We start from the raw sequence: 24,967 nt of genomic DNA on the forward strand, positions 1-24,967 counted from the left end.
TGTTTAAAAGTACTCCAAGGACTTTCTATTGACTTAAGAGTAAAACTCAAGCTCTACCAGGTCTTGGCCTCTTCCCACAGCATCCTCTGTCATGCTTCTCTGGCCTCTGCGCCTGCCCACCCTGTGCCCGCCCTCTGGCCTTCACTCACCAGGCAGGAACAGGGCACCCAGGTGGCTGCACAGCCTGCTCCTCACCTCACTCCAGTCTCAGCACAACGTCCCTCCTGAGAGAGGCCTTGCCTGGCCCCTCAGCTCGTGCCCCCTCCCCACAGAGCCAGCTTCTGTCGTGTCATTGTAACTTTCTTCCTCTATTGTTTGAAATGCTGGTTTGTTCACTTAAGTACTTGTCTGTTGTCCTACCAGCACGTGAGTGCCACGGGAGCAGGGACCCGGCCATTCAGCCCGCCGCGGTGGCCCGAGCCGGGGCCTGCCTGGCTCTGCGATGCCAACTGAACACGTGAATGTTTTATCTCCCTGCACTGGTCATCTTCCAGAGGCAAAGAGTTTAAAAACAAAAGTTGAGAATAAAAACAAAAACAAAAAACCTGGAGCTTCTTGAAAAAACTTTGTTAGCGGCCTCAGAAAGGGCTTTTGAAAAAAGAAACATCTAGAAAAAGAGCTGTGTGGGGGACCACTTCCCACACTTTCCGGACAGGACAGGCTGCAGGGAGAAAATTCCCTTATGTTCCCAGAGAGAACTGTCCAAACCACGGTTCTACTGTAGTCACCTTTATTGAGCCACAGGAGAATTCTCAGACATCTTGGTGGCTGGTGTTGCCAAGGGGAGCTGGAGGGTGAAGAGAGCTGGCCTGGCCCCTCCCGGACCCACTTCTCCACCACCCTCATCCTCTCAGTCCTCCCAGCTGCTCAGAGGCAGGCTGAAGTAGAGGAGTTCTGGTCGTCATCCTGACAAACAGCGTCCTCTTTGGAAATGGCCTCACTCAGGCCCTGCAGGTCATCGAGCAGGACAGAGAGGGATCCTGAGAGAGAAGGCCCAGAGGGACAGGAGGCGGACAAGAGAAGGCGGTCAGGGGCACTCACAGTGCAGAAGACCGGGGCTGCCGCGGGAAGTGAGGGGGATGAGGGAGAAGGCTCCTGGCCCCAGTGGGCGCTGATAAGAGAGGCTGTGGGCCTCTAAGGGTCACAGAGAACAAGGCTTGTGCATTCCAGAGCATCTAGAGGAGACGTTCCTGAAGTCCCCCACCCTCTGCCCCTCACCTTTGATGGACTCCTTGGTGCAGAGGGCCGCTGCTGGAGGTGCAGGCACTGAAGACCCTGGGCACCCGGGGCTGGGCTCCACGGGATTCCCTTTATCCAGTGGGGAAGGAAGAACTGCCAGCAGTCGCTGCTGCTTGTAACGGGAGAGGAGACCCTCCTGCTGCAAGGTGGCCTGGGAAGGAGAATGTTAAACGCCACCGAGCCCGGGCACAGCCCCCTCCCCTGTCCACAGTTCTGCCCCCAACCAGCCCAAGAAGGGCCCAGTCTCTGCCGCCTCCTACCAGCATGAGGTTCTTGTCCCGCTCCAGCTCCTTCAGGCGCTGGGTCAGCCGCTGCCCCTCCTCCTTTCGGGCCTCATCCTGCAGGCGCCGGAGCTCCTGGTTCCGCTCCTTTTCCCGGGTGGCTTTGCGTTGGATCTGGCGCAGGGAAACCACTACGGGAAAGCCAGGCCACAGAGGGGACGGGTGTAGGGTGGCCTAGAGGCCATGAGGCAGCATGAAAACAAGCCTGGAAGGATGGACAGGAACACTGGGTCCCCAGCTCTGTAACTCGGGGAGCCACTGATGCTCTGTGGCTTTCAGTCTCTTCCCTACAGAGGGGTGGCTGATGCTTTAGGATCCTATGAATCCAAAGTACCTCCCCCAATCCCCGAACCTTCCTGGAATCCCTTAGGGGACATCTGAACAGGGACTGGATATCAGATTTCGTGTAATTCATGTTCATTTTCTTAAAGTGTAACAATGGTATTGAGGTTATATAGGAAACAATCCTAGTTGTGGGCAATGCAGCTAAATGGTCATGATGTTTGCAACTTACTTTCAATGATTCCTCCCCGGAAATGTATATATCAATGTGTGTACATACACAGATAGAGAGGAAATGTGACCAAATATTAACCACTGCCTCTAATCAGAGAAGGTACATGAGTATCCGTTACATGAGTCTTTTCACTTGGCTAGGTGTTTTGAAATTTTCCCCAATGAGAAGCTGGGGGTCACTGCTGGTGTGAGATGTCAGGATGGTAGTTGTCTTTGTGGAGGGGAGTGACTGGGAGGGGATGAGGGCTCCAGGGCTAGTCACGTGCTGTTGCTTGATCTGAGTGCTGGATCTATGGGTGTGTTTACCACCGAAGAGTTTATTGGTGCCAGGATTGGCACTCTTCGAAAAAAGCTTTAAAAAATGTTTTTAAAATAACCTCATGCCTCATGACGTCCTGGAAACATATGTTCACCCCGGCCAATCTCACCGGCCTTGGCGTGTTCCCTCCGAGCCTCGTTCAGTCTCCTTTCTGATTCTGAGAGCTGTTCCCGCAGCCGAGTTTCCACTTCGGCCACCTTCTCCTGCAGCGCTGGGGTGGAGGTGCACACGGAATGTCTCTCCGGGGACTCTGGTTCACGGTTCCCTCCCACCCCTGATGAGTCCGCCCACGCCCCCTCCTGCACACCTTGCCCGTAGATCTCCTGTTGCTGGGTCAGCTCCTGCCGGAGACTGGCAGCCTCCACCATGCTCTCCTGCTGGCCCTGGCGAGCCGCCTCCAGCTGCAGCCCCAAACTGGCCAGGGACTCCTGGGTGCGCTGCAGCTCCTGCTCCAGCTGCTTGGCCACCTCGCTCAGCTGCTGCCGCTCCGCCTCCCCTGGGAAAATGTGGTGCCCTCTCAGGCTTCTCAACGCCCTAGGCCCCAGCTCTTCCCTCTTCCTCTTCAACCCCAAGGCTCACACTCTGGCCCCTGCTCGAGCTTGGTGACTCCAGTGACTGGGACCTGGCATACCTTGCTCCCGGGCCCGGCCCACCTCCTGCTGGATGATGTGGGCGCTCAGCTGCAGTTCCGCGTCCAGGCGGTTCCGCTCTTCCCGCAGCTGCTCCAACTCAAGGCTCATGTCCCTGGCCGGTGGGGGTGGGGGGCAGCTGAGACAGGGACAAGAAACAGAGTCAGGGGGATCACCCAGCTGCCTGACTCCTAAGTCCCCATCCTCGCTGTTTTGGGTCCCAGCAACCAACACCTTAAAGCTCCACCCCCTCCCCTGATCCACCTCCAAGTGGCCCAAACTACACCTCTCCTGGCGCAGCTGAGCAACGGCCAGTTTTCGAGCCATCAGGCCTGGGGGAAAAAAGGGTAGAGATGAATTTGTGGAACAGAAAAGAGGACACGAGGAGGAATGGAAAAGGGGGTGCTTGGACCACGGAGGAGGAGGCAGGTGGGTGGATATAGGATGAGAGGGAGCTGGTGGGGCAGGGGCAGGGGCAGGGCGCGATCGGCAGTTGCCCTACCCACCCTGAATGGTGTGGACCTTGCGGACGGCATAGCTGACTCGGGCACTGATGCTGGGCAGTCGGGCCGTGGCCCGTTCCACCTCGGCCACGGTGCTCTGGAACCAGGTCTGAAAGCTGGAGCAGGAACAAGGTCACTGACCCATCAACCCCACCTCCCTTCCAAAAGGACTTTACCTTCTCCATCCTGTACTGCTGTGTACATGGGGAAAGCCGGGAAGCGGGAATCAGAGCAGGGGGAAGAGAAGCTGAAGGCAAGCAGAGGCCCCAAGTTTGTGCCCTGCTAGTCATGAAAGAAAACTTGACAGATTAAGTCCTGTAGTGACCGTCAGATAAAAGTGATACAGTTGCTCATAAGAAAAGCACAGCTATTCCTGGTCCCAAAACCTACAGAAAGCTTGTCATCTGGGTCCTAGCAATCAGCATCTTTAATAACAGCACTGCAGGAAAAACAATGAGGTTCACAGAGTCGCACCTTATCTGGGCCCAGGTGCCATCACACGGTAAAGCATCCAGTAGTGATTCCACGGGGGCTAAAACAAGCGCCCTAAAGTGGGCTAATCTCTAGCTGATTTAGACTTTTTCACCTGCAGGCCCCTGAGTATGTCTCTGGCTTTTGGGAATCTCCTGGAGCTGTATGCCACGTTTGAGATGTATGAACTTATGTGCATTTTTCTATAGAATGAAGCCAATAGCTTCCATCAGTTTCCTAAGCGACCCTCACCCTAAGAAGGCATTAAATGTGTATATTATCAAGCAACCTGTGAAGTTTCTTTCTCACAATCTGTTTTTCAATCACTCCTATGTATCAGAGATCAAAGTTATCCTTTTCAGCAAATCCCTGATATCAATGAAGGCCAAGTGCTTTACCAGCTGGCTGTGCCCAAAGCAGGACCAACAGGGCTCAGGAAAGCTGAAAAGTCTAAGCAGGCCCCCAGGGAGGACTACAACCAGGCAGCAACCAGGGGCCGGGCTGGAACTCCCCAGGAGAGTGCAAGTCTGCACCAACAGGAAAACAAGCAGACGACAAGGCTGAAGGTTGTATCCCTAGCAGCACAGCAGAGATCACTTCTACCCGAAAATTGTTGGAGCGGATGCTTCCAACACCTACGGTGACTCTTTTGAAAGCCTTTCCCTGAAAAGATCCACAAGCCATCTAGAGACTAACAAACCGGGCAACAATCCAAATTTGGGTTGTTTTAAGCCTTGTGGATGTTTTGGCAATAAATCATTACCGAGAACCATTTCAGTAATGTCCTGGTACCAAAGTAAAACCCTGTCCACGGCGTATCTTTCTGTTCTCCTGGAGGTAGGAGGCAGGTGGGGTGGAGTGAATCTGGGTGGTGCTTCATCATAACTAGTCTCTCTAATGCCATGTGTGTTTGAAATTTTTTATGATTTTTTTTTTTTTAGTTAAATTAGTCCTCAAGGTACAAGTCCAACAGAAGGTGATGGCGAGTGAGGACCCATCCTGCATCACAATTAGCTAAGCCAAAAAGTGTTATGTGATCCATCCAGAAGAGCCTCGTGGTAACAGTGAATATTTACAGGGCACAGATGACAAGCCAGATACCCTGCTAAGTGCTCTAGTGGACCACCTCAGTGCCCCCAACATCCAAAGCAGAGGAGGGGTTGTTACCAGTGCAAAGAAACCTGTGTTTCTCCTTAGAGGTCTTTCTAAAGGTTATAGAACAGCTGTGAAGGAAACACCTAGGAAGTTGGTCTCAGGGACAGGCTTGCAATTCATTAAAAAGGAAACTGGCATACATTTGAGACAGAATATCTAGTAAGCAAGTACAGGCAGATGTCGGAGAGATTGTGGTTCAGTTCCAGACCATCACAATAAAGTGAATGTCGCAATAAAGCGAGTCACGCGAAGTTTCTGGTTTCCCAGGGCATTTAAAGTTATGTTTGCACTATACTGTAGCCTATTAAGTTGGCGATAGCATTATGTCTAAAAAAAAAAAAAAAAAACAACGAAACACTAACAAGCAGCATTAATTAAAAAGTAATGTTGTTGGGAAAATGGTGCCAATAGACTTGCTCAGCGTGGGGCTGCCAGAAACCTTCAATGTGTTAAAAAAAAAAAAAAACACAGTATCTGTGAAGCACAAAGCCAAATACAACAAAACAAGGGCTGCCTGTGGGTGTACAGCTTTAAAATAAATAGATTAATTTTTTTCCAACTGAACAGGGCACATCTGTACAATTTTAAAGAGTCTGCACGCCCCATCCTCAAACAGTTCTGACAGTGGAGACCCTCCAGGTGCTCTACTGAGCTCAAGCTGTTACTAACCGCCAGGGGAAGCGCTGCCTCTCCTCCAGCCAAACACGCAGTGGGTGGGAGTCATAACAAGTGACCCTGATGTGAATGTGCAGGGGTTGCCCCAGGTAAAAATAAACACAGAGCCTTTTATAGGACCAGGTACCTCCAGCCCTGCATCCTCCACCCAGCCAGCTCTCCAGCCCCTCCTGCCTGAGGCTCTTAAACTCCAAGGTGCCCAGGGAGCCAGGGAGAAGCAGAAACCCTACTCCACCCACCCTCCGTCCCAGATACCTGCTGACAGCATTGGCCACGACCTTCAGCTGCTCCTCCGCTGTGGCCATCTGCTGCTGCCTCCGGCGCCGGGCCTCCTGAGCACGGCTCAGCTCCATCTGCAGGGCCTAGGAAGGATGCGGTTAAGGAAAGGGTGCCCTCCGCTGGGGGACCCCGGCCCTCCCTCAGCCTCCACCTGTCTCAGACACTGACCTTGGCACCCATTCGCTCCACCTCCACTTCTGCAGCTTTGTCCTGCAGGGAGCGCTGCAGGATGGCCTGCTCCTGACTCTGAGTTTCAGCTCTTTCCTGGAGCTCTGCCACCTGGGGTAGGAGAGGAGGCAGTGCTGAAAGCTGCAGTGGGGGCACTGGGAAGGAAGGACCAGGGGCAGAGGTCTCTGAAAGAAGGCCACGCAGGGAGGCCAGAAGCTCCCATTCCCGAGAATGGAGTCTGAGTCCGGGTTTCCTTCCGGAAGCATGTTCCATGTGTCCACACCTTGAGGAGCCACCCTGTGACCCACCCAGAAGGACGCCTGGCCTCTGTTCATGCCACCCACCCATCCTTGGACACTGTCACCAACTTGGGAAGGCCGTCACTGACCATCTTACCCAAGGCTGGCCCAACTCACAGAATGTCGGCCCCCTGAGAACAGGTCCTTGTCTCCCTTTGCTCAGGGCTGTGCTGCCAGCACATGGGAACCACTCAGTATTTACTGACTAAATGTCATCCCTTACGTAAGGAGCACAGGAGCGGAGGGCAGGGGGAGAACGTGGGGAGAAAGAGCGTCAAGTGACCTGCCCCTTCAGCTGCTCCACGCATCCTCTGTGCTCCAGCTCCTGGGCCTTCAGCTGCACCATGAGGGCAAACACCTTCTCCCGCCAGCGCTTCAGCAGGGACTGGCACTTCCTGGTGAACTCGGGCTCCAGAGTGTCTGAAGGCTGAATCTGCAGGGTGGAGGAAGAGGGGAGACTGTGGGCTCCCCGGGGAGCAGAGGGAGGAGGTGGGTTTGTCTCTTCTATCCTGCCCACGCAGCAGGAGCCACAGCAAGAAGAGGCGTGGGGAGGAGGGACGCCAACAGGTTCTGGCTGCGGCACATCACCCCTCCCGCCCACAGGGAGGTACCCAGGGCATGAGGGGCCTACCTTCCGGGCCAGCTCCTCCTCCTGCATGGAGAGGATGTGCGTGAGGCTCTGGACTCGCACCTGCAGCAGCTCGGCCGTGGTGTGCAGACCATCCCGGTCCTCATGCAAGTGCTGCGGGTCAGGGTGGAGGGAGAGAGAGGGCAGACGCCTCTTTCTGGGCTCCCAGCTGGCCCTCAGGCAGTGGCCAGTCTGCCCCCTGTATAGCACTGCCTTCTCTCCAGGGGTCTGTGTTCTTCTCCAGGGGCCCCTTTCCCAGAACCGGAGCCCTTGTCCCACCTCATGCCCTGTACCTGCACAGTTTCTAGAAGCTCCTGTCGCTCTGATTCCCATGTCTGGCTGTGGACCTCAGGAGGGACTTGCTCCCCTACGTATCTTCTTAGATTCTCAACCAAGGTCACCTGAGCCTCCAAGTCTTCTTGGGTCTTGCTAGGGTTGGGGTGGGAACAGGGTAGCCATTCAGTGGGGCTACCCTGGCTGGAAACCTACCCCACCCACCAACCCACCAACTGCTGGGCTCCCCTCCAGCCACCCACCCCGTCCACTCACCTCAGCTGTTTCCGAAGCAGCTCGGTCTCCCTCTGGGCCACGGCCAGCTCCTTGGCTTCCCCTGACCTCCTGGTTTCCAGACTACTCAGAGATTTCTCCAGGCCCCCTGCTTTGTTAGTCAAACTGGAAAGAGCCTCCTGGTGAGCCCGCATCAAGGAGGAGAGCTGCGGAGAGAAGGGAGGGCTCAGCAGAGGTGAGCTCCCTCACTCTCACCACATGTGACCTCAGACGACCACCCAGGAAATCACCCAACTGTGCATGGCAAAACAGAGACCAGCCTGGGGGGCCCACGCCCCCATCACTCTCCAATCCATCAGCCAGTTCTCTCCCCAAGTACTGTCACTCCTCTCATCTCCACAGCCACCAACCTCGGGTAAACCACCCTCATCTCTGGCCTGGACAACGGCAACAGTCTCCTGACTGGTCTTGAAAACCCTCCAGTGGCTTACTTACCACATTGTGCAGGCCAGTGTCCTTCCTTGGCCTCTGCCCGCTTCTCTAAGCCCGTCTCTTGTCGCTCTTCCACTGCCCACGGCACTCCGGCCACAGCGCTCTCCCATCGTCCCCTCAACAAGCCCGCTCCTTCCCACCTTGGAGTCAACCTGGAGGCTTGAGTTCCCCCAGCACCTCAGATCTCAGGTGATGTCACCCCCTCGGGAAAGCCTCACCAGGCCTCTAATCCTGATCCTCCTGCTGGGCCCCATCACCTGTTCAGGCCCTTCCTGCATTTTTATCATTATGACACCATCTTGCTTCTACACGTGCTTACTACCTGCCTCCCTCCATTTGAAAGGAAGCTCTAGGAAGACAGGGAGCCTGTCCTTTTCTCACGGCACCTCCGACAGTGCTAAGGGTGTCAGAGATGCTGAAGGAGTCAGGGGTTGGCCAGTGAAGGAGGGAAGTGGCTGCCCCCATTTCCTGCCTGCCGGCCTCTAGTCCTATCTCCAGAACCCCGTCACAGTGAGCTGTTTGGACATAAATCACAAAAGTGGTCCTTTTAGACCTAAAATAGAAATCCAATCATGTCATTTCCCTGTTTAAAATCTTTCGACAGCTGCCCATTGCTCTTAAGGTAAAGTATAAAGTTGAACAGCCCGAGGCCTCACACTCCACCCCAGCACCCAGCGCCCCCTCACTGCCTGCACTCAAGCCCCTCGGGCCTCCTCCCGTCCATGTGCTGCCCAGTGTTGCACCAGCCCCACTGGCGCCCCACAGGCCGCCCCACCAGCCACTCCTAGTGCACAGATGTCAGCCTCTTATCACTAAGAGTCTTTCATGAATCTAAAGGCCCTATATATTTTTCTTCGAATGATCTCCTTTGTTCATTTTCTGACTGGACTGCTGTATTTCCATCCTGATTTCTAGGCACACGTTATAGAATAGGGATGTTAGCTTCTTCCTATGATACAAGCTGTAAATAATCTTCCCTCCTTTATTTGGTCCTTTAATTTTACTTTTATCTTGTCATTCTTAAGTTTAGTTTTATAAAGTCAATATGTCAAACTTTAATGGCTCTGGATTTTGATTCATAGGTAGAAAGGCTTCCCCATTCCCAGATTATGGGTATTCACCCATATTTTCTTTCAATGTCTTTACTTCCTCACACGTCAACTGGTTAGGGTGGCGTCCTGAAAACCCCCAGACCAGTTAGGGCTCCTTTGTCCTTCTCCTTCATGGCACTTCTCCCAATGGCAATGAATGAATTAGGATTAAATTAAGCCTTGAATGTGTGTGCCCTCACTAGGCTGTCAGCTCCACCCCTGAGGGCAGACTGGGCTGATTCGCTCACCCCAGTGTCCCAGCTCCTGTCTCAGGATGGCACAGAGCAAGCAGAGATAAATGCTTGCTGACTGAATAATCTCCCCTTTCCAGCCCACCTTAGGACTCCGCTTCCCCTTTCCCAGTGCTCCCTTATGAACTGGGTACCTAGAGAAAAGTAGGAAGACAAACTACTTCCTACTGGAAGGGGAAGGAGGGCTTCAAGTGATGGGAGGTCACCTGAGTCCTGGGGGAAAGTGCAGTCTGAATAAGACCAACACACCCAAGTCCTCCTTCTTTCCAGGGCACCAGTTTTTTCACCTTCACCAAACATCTCATCACTGCTCTCTGCTGGGGAGCTCCTGCCCAGTTCACGTTGAGAAGTTGAACCCTTCCCACACCCACACTCACCTGCTCTTGGTGCAGCCTCTGAACCTCCTCCAGCTCCCGCTGGCTCCCCTCTTCCAGGTTCTTCCGGACAACCTCAGCCCCCGCCAAGGCGGCACGCAGGCCCTCGGCCTCAGCACGGCCGGCCTTCTCCGCCCGGGCCAGAGCCTCCAGCTCCATGGCCTGGGACTCCAGCCTCATCTTCTGCTGCAGTGAGGTTTCCCGCAGCACCCGGACCTCCTCCTCCAGCCGCCGCAGCTCTTGCAGCTGCCGAGAGATCAGCTCAGCCTGCTGGCTCAGGGCCTGTGACCCAGGTAGCTCCACAGACCTTCGAAGACAGGTTAGCACAGGTGAGACCTGTCTCATGCCAGGAGAGTGGCCAAGGCATAAATGGAGACAGGAGAAGGAGAAGAGACTCCCTCTGCTCCTGAGTGGGGAGATGGCAGGGGATGAAACTGGGCCCTGGGGATCTCTGCACTTCCACCAGCATCAACATTCATCCAGGCCCCACTAAGCATACCTGGGCCCACAGGACCTAAAGGCTAGCTGAGATCACAGAACATGCTCTCTTGGGGGCGATACACAGGCAGATATGTTAAAACATCAAATGTGCATATTATGAGGTGACACAGTCCAAGTTGGAAAGACACTTGGAGACTTCTGAATTCTGATTTAAGGGCAAGGAAAATTTAGGGAGGTGCAAAGAAAGGTCACAGCTTCCAGTATCAGTACAGCAAGGCCAGGCGCTCATTAAAATCATTTATTGAATGTCAGGTATACTGCGTGAGAAGTCTGAGGGCAGCACCTCAATAAATTACATAGTCCCAACCTCTGGAGAGCACAGCCTACTGGCGTCACATAAAGTTTAAAGCCCCTTATGACATGGCTCTTGATACAGCTCCCTCACTGAGGCCCAGGACCACAGGACTTTTTTTAAAAAGTGGCAGAGATCTGCAGCCTAGAGTAATTAAGTGACTGGTCAAAAGACTCCTCACTGGTAGCCAAACTAGCCACGGAGAGTCTCCATCTCCTGACATTCACGCCAGGGCTCCCTTTGCATCATCATGCTCCCTTCTCTAGGGTGGGGTCCAAGGTAGATCCATCAGCATTTCTGCTCAAGAGCAAAATGGCAGAAAATGATGTTCCAGTCCATTTGGGAAAAGACCCACATGAAACATCAAGAATAAGAATTTTAACAGACAGCACGTTGACAAATAGCACAGCCAAATCCATCAGAATGAATGCACACCGCCACAGCACCGGGTCTGTATGCCCAGCCCACACTTCTTGTTTTATACTATGCTTAATATATTAGCTGCGGACCAAGCTATCTCTTCTCTTAGGATTTTAAACTCCTTAATATCAGGATCTCTCTTACTCATTTTTGGTACCCCTGTCCCTAGTGGCTAACACATGGCCTTACGATTATTTACGCATTATAGGCACCAACAATTTCTTACTTAAAAATGAACAAATCACGGAACTAAGGGCTGAAATAGCATAAGGAATCTATTTCACTGAAGAAGGGTCACTGGCGACCAAGCCTGAGAAAACAGCCACGGTGGATCCCTACCTGCCTCTCCACCTGGGCTCCTGCCCTTTGCCAGAAACTTCCGGTTCCCACATGGTCACTTGAAGTCTCTGGTTGTCTGGCTGCCTCTCTGAGACATCTTGATGGGCTGGGGGTTGGATCAGGGGAATGTCTGAGACCCAAGTGGGAGCCATTCTTGGCAGAGTTGGACGGGGCCGAGCTTGGAAGTGGGATGGGGGAATCAGCCCAGTGGAACCTGAGGAATCGTAAGGACAAAGATGGTCAGTTCCCCAGGGAGACGCAATCACCAGTCCCCTTGTCAGGTCCCACTGACCTGAAGGTCGAAACATCTCCACATTATTTGAAGTCTCTAGATTCTGTGTCCAGCCATCTATGTTCCCCTGGACAATAGGAGAAACAAGGACACTCCAACTCAATTTTCAGGCCACCTTCCCAAGAGAGCGCTCCTACAATAACAAAGTCATAATCCTTAAACAACAGCCAGGTCCATCAACTCTTAACTCCTCTTTTCCTCCTTCCCAAAAGAAGTAGGAAATACTCGAAGATCAACTTGCTTCTCTCAGTTTGGTTCCTGATAGAACTACAGCAACAGCCATGAGATGGAGAGAATGTACTGAAACAGGCTGAGAGGCTCTTAGGTTTTACTCATATGTTTAGAATTCTGGGCAGTGCCTTTACCATCCTCCTTAAGTTTCTACAGTCTCTGCCGTTCCTGGATGGAGGTGAGAAAGGAGGTATGCAGTGCAGGGGCTGTGAGCCCAATCTCCAGAGTTCTCTCCACGGCTCAGCAAGGCCTTGAGGAAGCCCATCCAGACACCACCAAGCCATGACTCCTGGATCCTTCCCTCTCAAAGCACTGGCCCAAGGCCTGGCCCCGGATGAATGTGGCCAAATGTAGGGCAGGATGCCTACTCAGGGCCCCGGGGTGGGGGGTGGGGGGATCCAGGCAGCCTAGACCCCTTGGCAGGAAAGTCAGCTTCCTGACATCTCATCCAAACCCTTCCAGCAACTTTCCTCAGTTTCTCTCTACTGTCCCCTCAGGTTCCATTCCTGTCGCCCATCAGCCTCTCCAGAGACTTAGAGCATAGAGAGGGCTCTTCAAGAATTCCCCACTCTCCCACCCGAATTCATCTATTTTTCCCCCAATCTGGGATTCCTACCCCCCTCCCCACATCCTACTTCGCTTTTATCCTGAAGGAATTCTTCTGGCCCCTCACTCTCATCCCTCAACTCGATAGCCTTGCTCTCCCTCGCTCCTCTTCCCCAGATACTCCTGAGTCTTCACTCTGCTGGACGCTGAGCTCGAAGGCTTTCTGACCACCTCATTTGTTCCTTCCCCCGGCCCGTGTACTCTTCACCTTGTGGATCCCTGAACCCACCCCTGCAACCCTTTCACAGCCCCTTCCCGCCCCCAACCGACTCTCCCCGAATGCCCCTTACCCAGCGCGAGAGACCCTTCTGCCCTTTGGCCACACCCCCTACACCTAGATCCCGGGCGTGGCCTCCGCGCCAGACCGCGCCTGCGCAAAGCGGGCAGGTTGGCGGGCCGCTCTAAAGCCCTGTACCACCCCGGAAGGAGGAGGGAAAGAAGTGCACGCAGGCGCAGTAGTGTCTAAAGCCCAGCCCAATTAAGGCGTTGGGGGCATCTCCGCGCCCTGGCGGCTCCTCCCGACTCCGGGAACCCGGGAAAACTTGTGAACAAATCAGAAAAAGCGGAAGGCGGGACATCGGGGATCCTCCCAGCAAGCTACCCAATGCAGAGAAGGAGGGCAAACGAGGTGGCCAATCAGAAACGGCACGAGGGGCGGGCTCGCTCGGCGCGAAGTTCGGACCCGGGAATTCCGAAGGCGGGGTCGGCGCTGCCCGCGCACTGAGGCCGCGCCCCTCCTGGCCTCGCTTCCTCGCTGTCAAACAGCCGCAGGAGAGCCAGCCCCGGCCGGAGCTCGAGAGGTCCTGGGCTGCCGCACAGGCTGGCACTGCCTGGAGAGGGGACCACTCCGAGACTGCACCGCGCGGTAGATACGAACCGGGCTGGGGCGGGGAGGAAAAATGCTGGTTTTGCCTTGCATGATCCTGGGGAGCCCTTTCCTGTTTTTACCCCACCTGGAGAAGTCAGGAAGCAGGGTTTTAGATCCGCTTGGTTGGAGAACGTAGAGACTCGTTTGCACTGCCTTTTGAGGGTGACAGTGGATACGTTTTCTACTGTGGTTCAGACTAACTAGTTATGAGTGTGGGATTGGCCAGAAGAGCCAGGCGCGGGCTAGCAGGAGGGTTACTCCATTTGGATAAAAATGTTTGACAGAAAGAAGCTTCTCTTCTGCAGATTACACCGAGGTGACAAGTTAGTATCACACACAAGCAGGAACCCACCCCCAACCCATACACCTACAGAACTTCCCTAGAAGCTGCCTAATGTATTGTTGCCTTGCACAGATTGAAGGCTCCTGGAATATCTTGCGGACTGAGGATCTGATTCAACTTAATGCCATAGGACGCCTTCGTTTTTGCACTACCCTGGGACCTTCACCAAATTTTTCAGTTGCAAATCTGTTGACAGCCAATTTTACATCACATCCTAGGCTCCTCGCACTCTGAATTTGCATTACTCAGAGAGTGTGCCCAAAGTTGAAATTGCCCAAAGCACAGCTCAAGTTTGCATCAGAACGAAAGTGAACTTAGGCCAGCTGTGCATGGCCCAGGAGTGGGAAAGGTGATGGATTCCTGAAGTGAAAGAGATTGTGGAGGGGGCACCGCCCATGCTGCCCTGCTTCCAGCTGCTGCGCATAGGGGGCGGCAAGGGTGTCGATCTCTACACCTTCCACCCTCCAAGCGGGACTGGCTGCACCTACCGCCTGGGCTGCCGGGCCGACCTGTGTGATGTGGCCCTGCGGCCCCAGCAGGAGCCTGGCCTCATCTCTGGAGTCCACGCAGAGCTGCACGCTGAGCGTCGGGGCGATGACTGGAGGGTCAGCCTGGAGGACCATAGCAGCCAAGGTGAGGAGTGAGCAGAGCAGCCTTGCACCTGGGCAGCCACAGTTCTGGGCTGGAATGAGTCTCCACAGGGACCCTGCCTGCCTCCCAAACTCCCCATCAGGTTGGATTGACAATTGTCATCCAGACCTGTCTTCCCACCAGGAGTGTGCAGTATCAGAAGCTCTTTCCAGGGCTGATCCTTGATGGGCCCTGTTTAGCTCATACAAGGGCTGGTAGGTAGATCCAGGGCATGGGGTATCATCAGGGCAGTATCACATTGGGATTGTTCTGGAGTCTTTGGGGACCAAGCTCAGACATGACTCAGTTTCCGTATCTGCGAAGGCACATTGGTCTTTGCTTAGGACAGTTATATGTTGAGTTGTTCGAATGATCTGGGAGTGTCTTCCTTACTTCCTGATTTACATCCAATCCTCAGGCTTGGATTCACATCTGAGTTCTGCCACTGGCCCCTGGCATTGTCACTCAGGCCTGTCACTTCACCTCTCTATGTCTTAGGTTACTCTTAGGTAAGATGTAAGTCTTTGCTAGGTCTGCTTAGGAAGTGTTGTGGGGATTGGTTAACTATAGCGGCCAATATTTATTTAGTGTTTACTCTTAAGAGCCAGGCACTGTTCTGAGTGCATTAAATGTAAATGAGCACAAATATCATCCCCATTTTACAGACAAGGAAAGTGAGGTACAAAGAGGCTAATTTGTCCAGGGTCACATGGCTGGTAAGTGGTGGAGTTTGGATTTGAACCCAGACAGTCTGAGCTATGTTGATAAGTGCTGAGTTGGAGCTGCGTGACAGCATCTCAGAGAATCAGACCTCAGTGGTGTGATGGAAGTTCATTCCTTCCACATGCCCTGTGGGGGGGGCATAAGAAAAATAAACATTCCCAACTCACAAGGAGTTCATATCTGATGTCACCTGGAGGGACTTAGAATGTAAGAATTTAATGACAGGTGTCATGTTCTTCCTCGTGTTCCCCAGAAAATCAAACAGGACCAGATTTCTCCACTTCTGACCAGTTGTTTGTTTTTGTCGTTCTGTCTGGTGCCCTACCATCAACAGGGACTTTGGTCAATAATGTCCGACTCCCAAGGGGTCACAGGCTGGAGTTGAGTGATGGTGACCTTCTGACCTTTGGTCCAGAAGGCCCCCCAGGAACCAGCCCCTCGGAGTTCTACATGTTTCAGCAAGTCCGAGTCAAACCTCAAGATTTTGCTGCCATTACCATTCCACGGTCTAGGGGAGACCAGGGAACCGGGACTGGTTTCCAGCCCGTGCTGCCCTCCCAAGGGGCTCCACAGCGCCCCCTCAGCACCCTCTCCCCTGCCCCCAAAGCCACGCTGATCCTCAACTCCATTGGCAGCCTCAGCAAGCTCCACTCCCAGCCCCTCACCTTCTCTCGGAGTGGGGGGGTGCTACAGAGCCGGCCCACTCCAACTCCCCCTGGGGAAGTAGGGACCACCCCTTCTGCCCCAGCCCCAAGAAACCGGAGGAAATCAGCTCACCGAGTGCTGGCAGAACTGGATGATGAGAGAGAGGCTCCCGAGAGCCCCCCACCAGTCCTTATGGAGCCCAGGAAGAAACTCCGTGTAGAGAAGACTCCACCGACACCCAGTGGGTAAGTGGAAAAATCTCAGTCTCAGTATTTCACTGCCTTGATTCCGTTTTAGAGCCCTAGGCTGGGAGGTGGCTCTCTGCTTGGGGGGTTGGAGGTGGAACAGATTTTGGAATGGCAAGACCTGGGTTGGTTCTACTAACCAGATTCACCATTCGTCTAGTAAATCTATCTAGGTTCACTCTCAGTTATCCAGGGGAAAGTCCTAGGCTACTGCAGGTTTCCAGTGACCTTGATTTTTGTGTCACTTTCTTCAGAAATCGACGTGGGCGTCCTCGGAAGCACCCAGTGAGCACGCCCAGGGCCCCCCCTGCAGTTGGGGGCGGGGAGCCCTGTGCAGCCCCTTGTTGCTGCCTACCCCAAGAAGAGACAGTAGCCTGGGTTCAGTGTGATGGTTGTGACATCTGGTTCCACGTGGCCTGTGTTGGCTGCAGCATCCAGGCTGCCAGGGAAGCCGACTTTCGATGCCCAGGGTGTCGTGTAGGTATCCAGACCTAAGGCCCACCACCAAAGCACCAGAGGACAGAGCTGGCACTTCCAGGTGGACACTGGGGTGCCAGTGGATCCTAAGAGATACCCTCTTCTTCCCTTGCCTCCCCAGGAGGGAATGACTGCAGGGGAAGGGTCCATGGCTATGGATGTCAATTCAAGGCCTGGAGCAAGCCCTCATGGCCAAGGTGACAGAAGAGATGGTTTCCTGCCAAAGATATTGCTGCATCTAGGAAGTTGCTCCAGCTAGGAAGTGAGCTGGAGAGTCCCACTTATAAGATGTTGTCATGGACCCTAGGATGTCTGTGGTCAAGAGCACCCATAAATTGCAGAGGTCATGCCTGGGAAGGTGGAAGCCCCAGACTTGAACAAGCAAGTTCTTAATGTCCTTGGATGGCATCACCTAAGGCACCTCTGGGAAAACCTAGGGCACAGCCCCAGACTTCCTTCTTACATTGTGAGTAATCCTTCCACTGACAATGATTGTGACCTGGCTTTTCAGAGCTTTGCTTCCATTTCCAAATAAAGAATAAGCAGCTTCTGTCTGTGGGTCTGATACTCCTTGCTTTCCAATTCTTTGGAGAATGGACTTGGTAAAGTCTGGAGAACTAAATCAGATTCTTAGGGGAAGAGAGATGAGCAGACAAGGGACAGAGAAATATGAACCTACTCACTGAAAAGGTGCATGGGATGAACTGCAGATAGAAAGACAGGAAAAAAGGTAATTACAGTTTCTCGTTTAAAGGAAAACAGATCCAGTGCCATTCAAATAAGGTATTTGGAATTTGGTCAAGTTCATGAGGGTGGCAGAACTTTTACAAGTTCCACCAGTACTACCAGGAAGAGAAAATCTAGGACACGGGCTAGAGCAGATGCAACCTGGTCCAGTGTATCAGTTGATCCACATATGCTACAATGACTCTCTTCTGAGTCTTACTCCAAGCCAAGATGCTATCAAAGCATCATTTCTATGGTTCTAATTAGGAAAGCCTCATCTTGACCTATTCTATTGCAATCTGCATGTCCATCCCCTTCCATCTCCTACTTATTACCAACCCAACTTTTTTACACATTGAGGAAAGGTCCAGAGCAAGGGCCCCAATCAGGTAGTGGCAGAGCCAGGACTAAAATTGGGGTGGGGTGGGGTGAGTCACTTACAGACAGGGTAGGCAAAAACCTTAGGTGGAAACCAAATGGACCCCAGTATCAACGCAAAAAGTGGGGTTTCTGGTTGGGGTGATATACAGAAGAAAGAAGTTATCTAGAAGACTCGATTTCTTGGCATAAAGCCACTAAGGACTTCTAGAGTAAAGTGAGGAGAAGCAAAAAGCCAGCTTGTAATAGGAAATGGACTATGCAGTAACTGCATCTTTGGGCAAAAATAAGGCACTTACCTCCAATTTACCCAGAAGCCAGGTCACAGGCTCCTAAGAACTAAGTTCACACCCATATGAGCCCTCTACTTATAAACTCAGATTCCAATCCCAGATCTCCCTGTGACATTGTGACTCTGAGCAGCTTAAAGGGCACCTTAGCTACAGGGTCATTTGGGTCTGAGAGCTGTTAATATCCACTATTAGATATCCCCGTCCACCCTTCAGTAACCAAAGGAGGATAAACCAAAGACAAGTGTATCCATCTACCGGGTCCCAGGCTTCTTTATTTAAGCACAAAGTGATTAGTGATGTGGGGATTAAAATCAAGAGCATCATTGAACTTCACCTTCCCTCCAATCAGTTACCCCAAACTCCCTGCCCCACACCCTTTGTGTCCCCAATTCCTTTCTTAGTGAATGAAGAACTTAATCCCAAAGCCCTGGTACAAACCCCAGGGTTCTCTCCCTAGCTCTCCCCTTCCTCTGCCCTCCACCTCATTCCTGGGAAGGGCAGGCACCTCAGTTTGAATGCATGGGAGAGCCCAGAGTGGTGACAGACACCGAGGGAAAGGCCTCACCCTCAGGGAATGGGACCGGGGAGTACAGTGTGGTGAAGTGAGGGCCCCCGTAGCCCGGGGTACTAAAGTGGGGCCCTGGTGCCAGAGGAAAGGATACTGGTCCCCCTGAGAAAGGAGACCCAGCAGCCTCAAAATCCTCTCGTTGCGAATAGTCACTGCTTGATCGTTTGCCCTTCTGGCGACGGTTGCAGAACCACACTCGGACCACCTAGGGGTGGAGGATATGGGGGGGGGGGTGACAATCGATCAGAAGCTCTGGGAGACATGACCGGGGAGGAGATGGAGCACGCAAGGACAGGGGACAGGGGCACTCACATCCTTCTCAAGCCCGAGCTGCTGGGCGATGTGGCTGATCTGCTGCAGGGTAGGTTTTGGGCACTGCAGGAACATGCTCTCCAGGTTGCCTCTCACTCGGTTCTCGATACTAGTCCGCTTTCTCTTCCGGGCCTGCACAAGGGTCTCTGCTTTGCATATCTGGGCAGGCGGGGAGGGGATGACAAGGGAGGAAACGGGAAGGCCAGCCTCGAACCTGCTGAGCAGCAGCACTAGGGGGTCAGTGACTCCAGAGCAAACTGCTAAGGAGCACTGGCTGGATGAGTCGCCAGGTGATATGAAAAATACAGATCCCAGAAGAGTGGGTTTAGACCAGTGGCCCTGGCCCTCCTCCCAGCAGATCTGAGGAATTCCACTCCATCCTGTCGAGAACTACTGACTCCACGGGGGAAAGCTGCCAGCCAGGCATGGAAGCAGAAATTGGGCTGAGGCAGGGTCAGCCCTTGGGCATCCCTCCCACCCTCACCTCCTGTAGATTCTCGTTGTTGTCAGCTTCCTCCACCCACTTCTGCAGCAGGGGCCGCAGCTTACACATGTTCTTGAAACTGAGCTGCAGAGCCTCAAAACGGCAGATGGTCGTTTGGCTGAACACTTTCCCTGGGGAGGTGGGTTGAAAGAAGCAAGATGAGGCAGCAGGCCTTTGGGGGCCCTTGTGACCGCAAGACCCAGGCCTCACCATCTCTTCCATTCTCACAAGATCCCCCACCAGGGTCCTACTTCTTCCCAGAGAGAAATCAAGGCCCAAGGACAGAATCTTTTCCTACTGTATCCTTGGTGGGGAGGAAAGGCCCAAATTCAGGGATGTTCCTTCCAGGGGAGATGTGGTCCCTGTGTTCCGTGGGTCAGAACACATTGAGGGAGACTCACCAAAGAGAACCCCTAGGGTGAGCCCCACATCGGCCTGGGTATATCCCAGGGTGATCCTCTTCTGCTTCAGGAGCTTGGCAAATTGTTCCAGGTCTTTCTGAAGAGCTTTGATGTCCTGGGACTGTATTCAAAAAGACAGGACACATGAGAACATAAACATACCATTTATCCACCCCACTCTCCTTCCTTTTGGGCCCCAAGGAATGGCCTGTGGGAGTATCTCTGCCTCCAGACTGCCCATCTAATATCTAGAAATAACCCATATACAACTGTCATTTACCCCAGAAAGTGACACATCCATCAGACACAGAGCACCAGTCAATAATGGAAAGAGGCCCCAGCCTCAGTGAGAACACCTATCAGGTTCTGAAGGGACCTCCAGTCTTTTTAGGTCATTTAATACTCACAAAAGCTTTTTGATGAGGAATTAGCCCTAGCCTGAGGAAGTTCGGAGACTAGCGAAATAAAGAGCATCATGTTTCTCTGAGTCTCATTCCAAATATACTCTCCATCTTGCCTTGAGGGTCCCACACACTATGACACAGCGTGTACAAACAGAAATAGACACACTACAAAACAGGTGTCATAAGAAGTATGAATAAAGTGCTTTGTATACAGTTAGTGCTCAATCTAAAAAATCTGATTATGCCTTATTTTTTACTGTTTCTTTTTGCAATATAGAAGCATCCTCACTAATTTCAACAGCACCTTCTGTAAGCCAGTGGCTACACAAAGTAGACAAAAATTCCCTGGCCTCATGCAGCTTTCATTCTGATGTAGAGAGAAAAATAACTATTACCCAGTATGTTAGAAGCGCTACGGAAGAGTAAAGCAGGGGAGGGGATGATGGGGAAGGTGAAATTTTTAAATAAGATAGTCAGAGATGATGTTTGAGCAAAAGGAAGGAGCCAAGAGGAAAGGCGTTGGGCGGGGGGTGGGGGGGAGGCGGTAGTAGCAAGGCCAAAAGCAAAGCCAGCAGGGTAAGAGGATGGAGGAATGGTAAAAAGAGGGTCTGATGAGGTCAGGGAGGTGATCAGGGCAGATTCTGGAGATGCTGCAGCGACTTTGGTTTACTCAGTGAAATGGAAAGCTGCAAAAAGGTTTTGTGCAGTAAAGTGATCTCTCACATTTGAAAATGTTCACTCCAGTTGATGTATTGGCCATAGACTAAGGAGGAGGCAACTGCAGTCATCCCAGCATAGATGATGGTGGCTGGGACCAGACTGGCTCTAAGTGATTGATTCAGGATGTATTTCCAAGGTAAAGATAGTGGTGTCTCCAAAGGTTTGGATGTAAAGATGTGAAAGGAATGAGAATGACTGGTTTGGGCCTTGAACTACTGGGTAATGGACAGGTTGGGGCAGTGCAGGGAGCCATCCCAGCGGGAGACAAAATGCAGTGGTCAGGTCTACAAGGTATTTGAGCCTTGAGGGTGGATGAGAGGAAGTAAAGGTAGACAGAGCAGAGTTTGATGGACGGAGCCCCGAGGCTCTCCAATGAAGGCCAGTGCAGTCCCGGAAACTTAAGAGAAGTATTTCCAGGGTGATCAATCACACCAAACTCAAACAGGCTAACTTCCATTCCCAACTTCTGCTCAACCAATGTTGCAAACCTAAAAATGTCCCCAGCTGTCCCCATCTCGGCTTTTCCAAATCATATTTTGGGGACTTGAAACAAGGGAAACCCCAGTTCGAACCCTAGGTTAATCATTTAGCAGTTAAGACCCGTGAAATAGGTTAATAATACCTCCCTAGGAGATTTTGTGCTGGTTAATGAGATAATGATGTAGAAACTGAGCCCACAGCCAGGCACTTAGGAAATGGACCACAATTGGCAGCCATTATTATTCAAGGCTCAGCAGTAGCCTCTTGCAAAAAGTCTAGGGCTACTTGGTCAGCTGAAACCACTCACACCTCCTTCTGAGGTCTAAAGGCTTAGTACTAGATCTCTAATTGCTTGCACTTGTCTATTCGGTAGACTAGAAGATACATCCTTAATAGTCCCCAGCAGGGCTGGACGCGGAAGTCTTCAATCCCTCAGCAAGCCCTACATTTGGGGAATGGCCTGGAGATGACTTCTTCCCCTTCCCCCCCAGTTCACTACTTGTGGAATTACGGCTGAAATCGGTACTTCCAGCTGTCTCCAAGGGGGTGCCAGGGTGTGCAGTCTGCACGAGGGTGACTCACCAGGCCCAACCAAGGCAGAGGTCAAGGGAAGAAGACAAGCCCTAAACTTGATGGAAGGTAAACCCAAACTCTACACGTCCACACAGCCCAAACAGGAGCTTCTATCAGAAACCAGTCACACCCTAGACTTTCAGGAACAATAACCCTGGGATAAGCACTGTTTTCACCCTCAGGCCACTCTTAACCCTAAGGCCAAGATCCTGGATCTGATAAGGCTCAGATTTTCCAGAAGGGATACGGGTCGAAGGGGCTCAAACCCCAAGCTCGGTCTGATGCTGGACTGGTAATGAGTGACCCGACCCAGGTCAGGCCTAGGAAGTGGAAGGACCTACTTGACAAGGGCCGAAGGGGGAAGCAAGGCCGGCTTCCGACTGCCCCAGGGAGCCCCTGCCCTCACCTGCGGTTCCCTCTAATTTCTGGCCTCTGGTTCCCACCTTGCCCCTGCTCTCGGGACAGCTCGCAGTCCCCACACTCCCCTGCCTGCCCGGAGCGCCGCCCCCGCCCGCTCCCCTCCTAGGTCCGGGACCCAGGCAGCCGCAGGCGACCACTTCCCCTCCCGCGGCCGCCCCCGGCCCCGCTGCAGCTCACTCGCCTCCTCGGGGGTTGGCTCCTGCTTCTCCTTGTCCAGCTTCACGGCGCCAGCCGGGGCGGCGCAGGGCTCCGGGGAGGCCCCCTCGGAGTTGCTCTCCACCCCGGCTCCCGCCTCGGCCTCGGGCTGAGGGGTCTCCAGGCCGCCTTGGGGCACCAGCCCCACACCGACCTGAGGTCCACAGTAGGCCATCCCTCCGCAGAAGTCATAGGGCGGGGGACACGGGGGAAGCCCCCACACCTCGGCCCCCGGCCCAACCCCCGGCCCGATTCCTGACCCACCGGGAGGCCCTTGGAAGCTCAGCCAGGTCCGAGGATCAACCCAGCCCGGCTCTGGCCCTCCTGGCCCATCGCCTCCACCGCCCGGTGGTGGCGAGAAGGCGAAGTCGGAAGCCAGGTGTCCCGCCATGGGGAAGGAAGGCGCCCCAAGCCGGGGGCCTAGTAAAACGAGGGCTCTCCAAGGGACTGCTCAACCCCTCTCTCCCTCCCCAATCCCACCCACTAGCCTTGACCTCTGGCCCCGCCCCCTGGATGGGTGGGGGAGGAGACGGTGGGGGTGGGAGAAACTGAGGCGGAGGGTGTTTGCCTGACAGTGGCGATGGTATCGGTGGAAGGCGAAACCTTGGAGCTCCAACTGGGAACCTCTCCAGGCCCCAGACCCCAAGGCTCTTGGTTGCAAGTGCCCCATGCGGACCTTCACTTCCAACTCCCGACAAGCCACCCGCCTTCTCCACCGTCCGCGCACATCGGGAGCCGTCTGGGATCCCTTCCACACCTCCTGCACGATTTTCAGAAGCCAGGGTGCTGGACCCCTCTCCAAAGACCTTGGCACTGTCACTGGAGCCCAGCCAGCCAGCTCCTCAAACATTCGTTGTAATGTGCCAAGTACTGCTGGGGGTATGCCTCAATTCCTTAGCAGACCCCGGCTGCTGTCCTCCCCCACCCCAATCCGGGAACCTAGGCATTCCCATCCAGATTACTGGTCAGATTCAGTTACCCCAAAGTTGCGATGGTGCCCGGCACCCATCTGCCCAGTCTGCCAAATTCCACCCCATCGCCAGGAGCTGACTGCCAGACAAGGCTTCCATTCTATACCCCAGTTTCCTGGTTCCAGAGCCCCTTCACCTACCAGACCCAAGGATTGAACCCCCACTTTCCCTTCTAAGGGCTAGCTCTGGACCGACTGGGCCTGAATCTCCCAACCTTTGTCCAGACAGAGGGATCGGACACCCCCTCAAGGATCCCCCACTGTGGGTCGCACACATCAGGTTTCTTGCCCACCCCACCCCACTTCAGGGACCCGAATATCCGCACCGTAGTTGACTGTTCTCCCTCCCCCACCTCCCAGCCCAGGCCTCCAGCCCTAGGCCCTGGGTGGGGAAAGCCAAGGAGGGAGGGGGGAGAAAAAAATATCTGACTTCAGGTTCAAAGAGGCTTTGGGAGGGACTGGGGGAAGGGGGCCGGACAATGGCCTTGGCTGGACAATCCTGGTCCCCAGAGGGGGCAGCTCTAACCCTAAACAAGTGCTCAACCCTTGAATGGGCCTGGATGGCTCCCCTGGGGACAGCTTCCTGCCCCCCAACCCCCCAGCCCCAATCCCCTCACACAGAATCCCCCTCAGAGCAGCTACAAGAGCTCCAGCAACTATCCCTACATCCCCTCAAAGACTGAGCCTCAGACGGGCCCCCTGCTGGGACCCAGGTATCCCGTCCCCTTCTAGAGGACTCAGGCGTCCAGCCTTGACACCCACCCCTCCCCCAGCCCCCCAAGCCTTTGTTTAGGGGGGCTGGCGAAAAGATGCAGAGAGGGTGGAGAGTGACTTGGGGAGAGGGTACAGGAAGCCTGTCCTAAGCTCTCTCTCCCACAGGGTCTATTTTTCTGGGCCTGTCCTAAGGGCTCAGGCTGCTGGCCTAGTCCTTGTTTCTGTTTGCAAGAGAATAGATTTCAGACTGTCTGTTTGGGATGATGCCTGTCTGTCTGCTCCCCAAACTTGCCCTAAATGAAGGCCCCGAGGTGACTTGAGGGGGGCTCTGGAAAGGCTGTGGACCAGAGCTCCCTACAGCTTGGAAGCCAGAATCCTGAGCCTGGGACTCTGCCGACTTAGGCGTCACTTCATCTCAGCTCGGTCTGGGGTTGTTTGCTGGGGTCATGTCTTGGCATCTTCCTTCTGAGGGTCTGAGTGTTCTGGTGGGGGTCCTCCTGACTGTGGCAGCCTTGGTGGTATCTGGGAGTCCTTTGAGCATGGGGGTTTTTTTTGGGGGGTTTTTTTCCCTCTGAATCTATATCACACAGCCCCTGTTCCAGACCATCTGTACATACTTTTGGGCAACCAATTGTAACCTGCATTTGAATACTTCCTACAGGTCTGTTGGAAGATCTACAGGGCAGCAGGGCTGGAGCTGTATTTACCTCTAAACCACTAACTGCCCAAAAGGCAGATAGATTAAGGGGCCTGGTGGGGGTGGAGAGATGTGCTTTGAAACAGGAGGGGCCCTTCCCCAGCCATCTCCCCAACCCCCAGGACAGAGCCATCATAGCCCCT

General features: G+C 53.6%; 3 protein-coding genes across 8 annotated transcripts; 1 reads left to right on the plus strand and 2 right to left on the minus strand.

Annotated features, from left to right (window-relative positions):
* Positions 1–713: 713 nt before the first annotated feature.
* Positions 714–13,000, minus strand: CCHCR1 (coiled-coil alpha-helical rod protein 1). Of its 5 annotated transcripts, none has more exons than XM_045521622.2 (18): positions 12,849–13,000; positions 11,722–11,854; positions 11,430–11,643; positions 9,881–10,184; positions 7,712–7,875; positions 7,456–7,591; positions 7,166–7,276; positions 6,818–6,967; positions 6,236–6,346; positions 6,044–6,150; positions 3,491–3,603; positions 3,271–3,316; positions 2,987–3,123; positions 2,663–2,851; positions 2,465–2,566; positions 1,500–1,651; positions 1,219–1,390; positions 714–980 (listed from the first exon to the last, which is right to left on the minus strand). In XM_045521622.2, exons 2-18 carry the CDS (start codon positions 11,735–11,737, stop codon positions 868–870), a joined length of 2,337 nt encoding a protein of 778 aa, XP_045377578.2. In that variant the 5' UTR covers positions 11,738–11,854; positions 12,849–13,000; the 3' UTR covers positions 714–867. The 5 variants fall into 5 exon arrangements, with proteins under 5 accessions (XP_045377578.2, XP_010959891.2, XP_010959890.2 ...); XM_010961589.3 differs by having other exon boundaries at positions 11,722–11,788; positions 12,849–12,932; XM_010961588.3 differs by lacking the exon at positions 11,722–11,854 and having other exon boundaries at positions 12,849–12,980.
* A 121-nt stretch (positions 13,001–13,121) lies between these two features.
* Positions 13,122–17,039, plus strand: TCF19 (transcription factor 19). 2 transcript variants are annotated; one of them, XM_074348356.1, is made up of 5 exons: positions 13,122–13,423; positions 13,842–14,402; positions 15,376–16,012; positions 16,267–16,489; positions 16,611–17,039. In XM_074348356.1, exons 2-5 carry the CDS (start codon positions 14,165–14,167, stop codon positions 16,746–16,748), a joined length of 1,236 nt encoding a protein of 411 aa, XP_074204457.1. In that variant the 5' UTR covers positions 13,122–13,423; positions 13,842–14,164; the 3' UTR covers positions 16,749–17,039. The 2 variants fall into 2 exon arrangements, with proteins under 2 accessions (XP_074204457.1, XP_074204458.1); XM_074348357.1 differs by having other exon boundaries at positions 13,232–13,423; positions 15,457–16,012.
* Positions 17,040–18,146: 1,107 nt separating this feature from the next.
* POU5F1 (POU class 5 homeobox 1) lies at positions 18,147–22,890 on the minus strand. Its single transcript, XM_074347927.1, has 5 exons — positions 22,430–22,890; positions 19,652–19,772; positions 19,251–19,381; positions 18,767–18,925; positions 18,147–18,659 (listed from the first exon to the last, which is right to left on the minus strand). The coding sequence occupies exons 1-5, from the start codon at positions 22,832–22,834 to the stop codon at positions 18,393–18,395; spliced, it is 1,083 nt and encodes a 360-aa protein (XP_074204028.1). The 5' UTR covers positions 22,835–22,890; the 3' UTR covers positions 18,147–18,392.
* Between the last annotated feature and the right edge of the window lie 2,077 nt (positions 22,891–24,967).

This window comes from Camelus bactrianus, chromosome 20 (assembly GCF_048773025.1).
Source record: "Camelus bactrianus isolate YW-2024 breed Bactrian camel chromosome 20, ASM4877302v1, whole genome shotgun sequence".
Taxonomy (NCBI): domain Eukaryota; kingdom Metazoa; phylum Chordata; class Mammalia; order Artiodactyla; family Camelidae; genus Camelus; species Camelus bactrianus.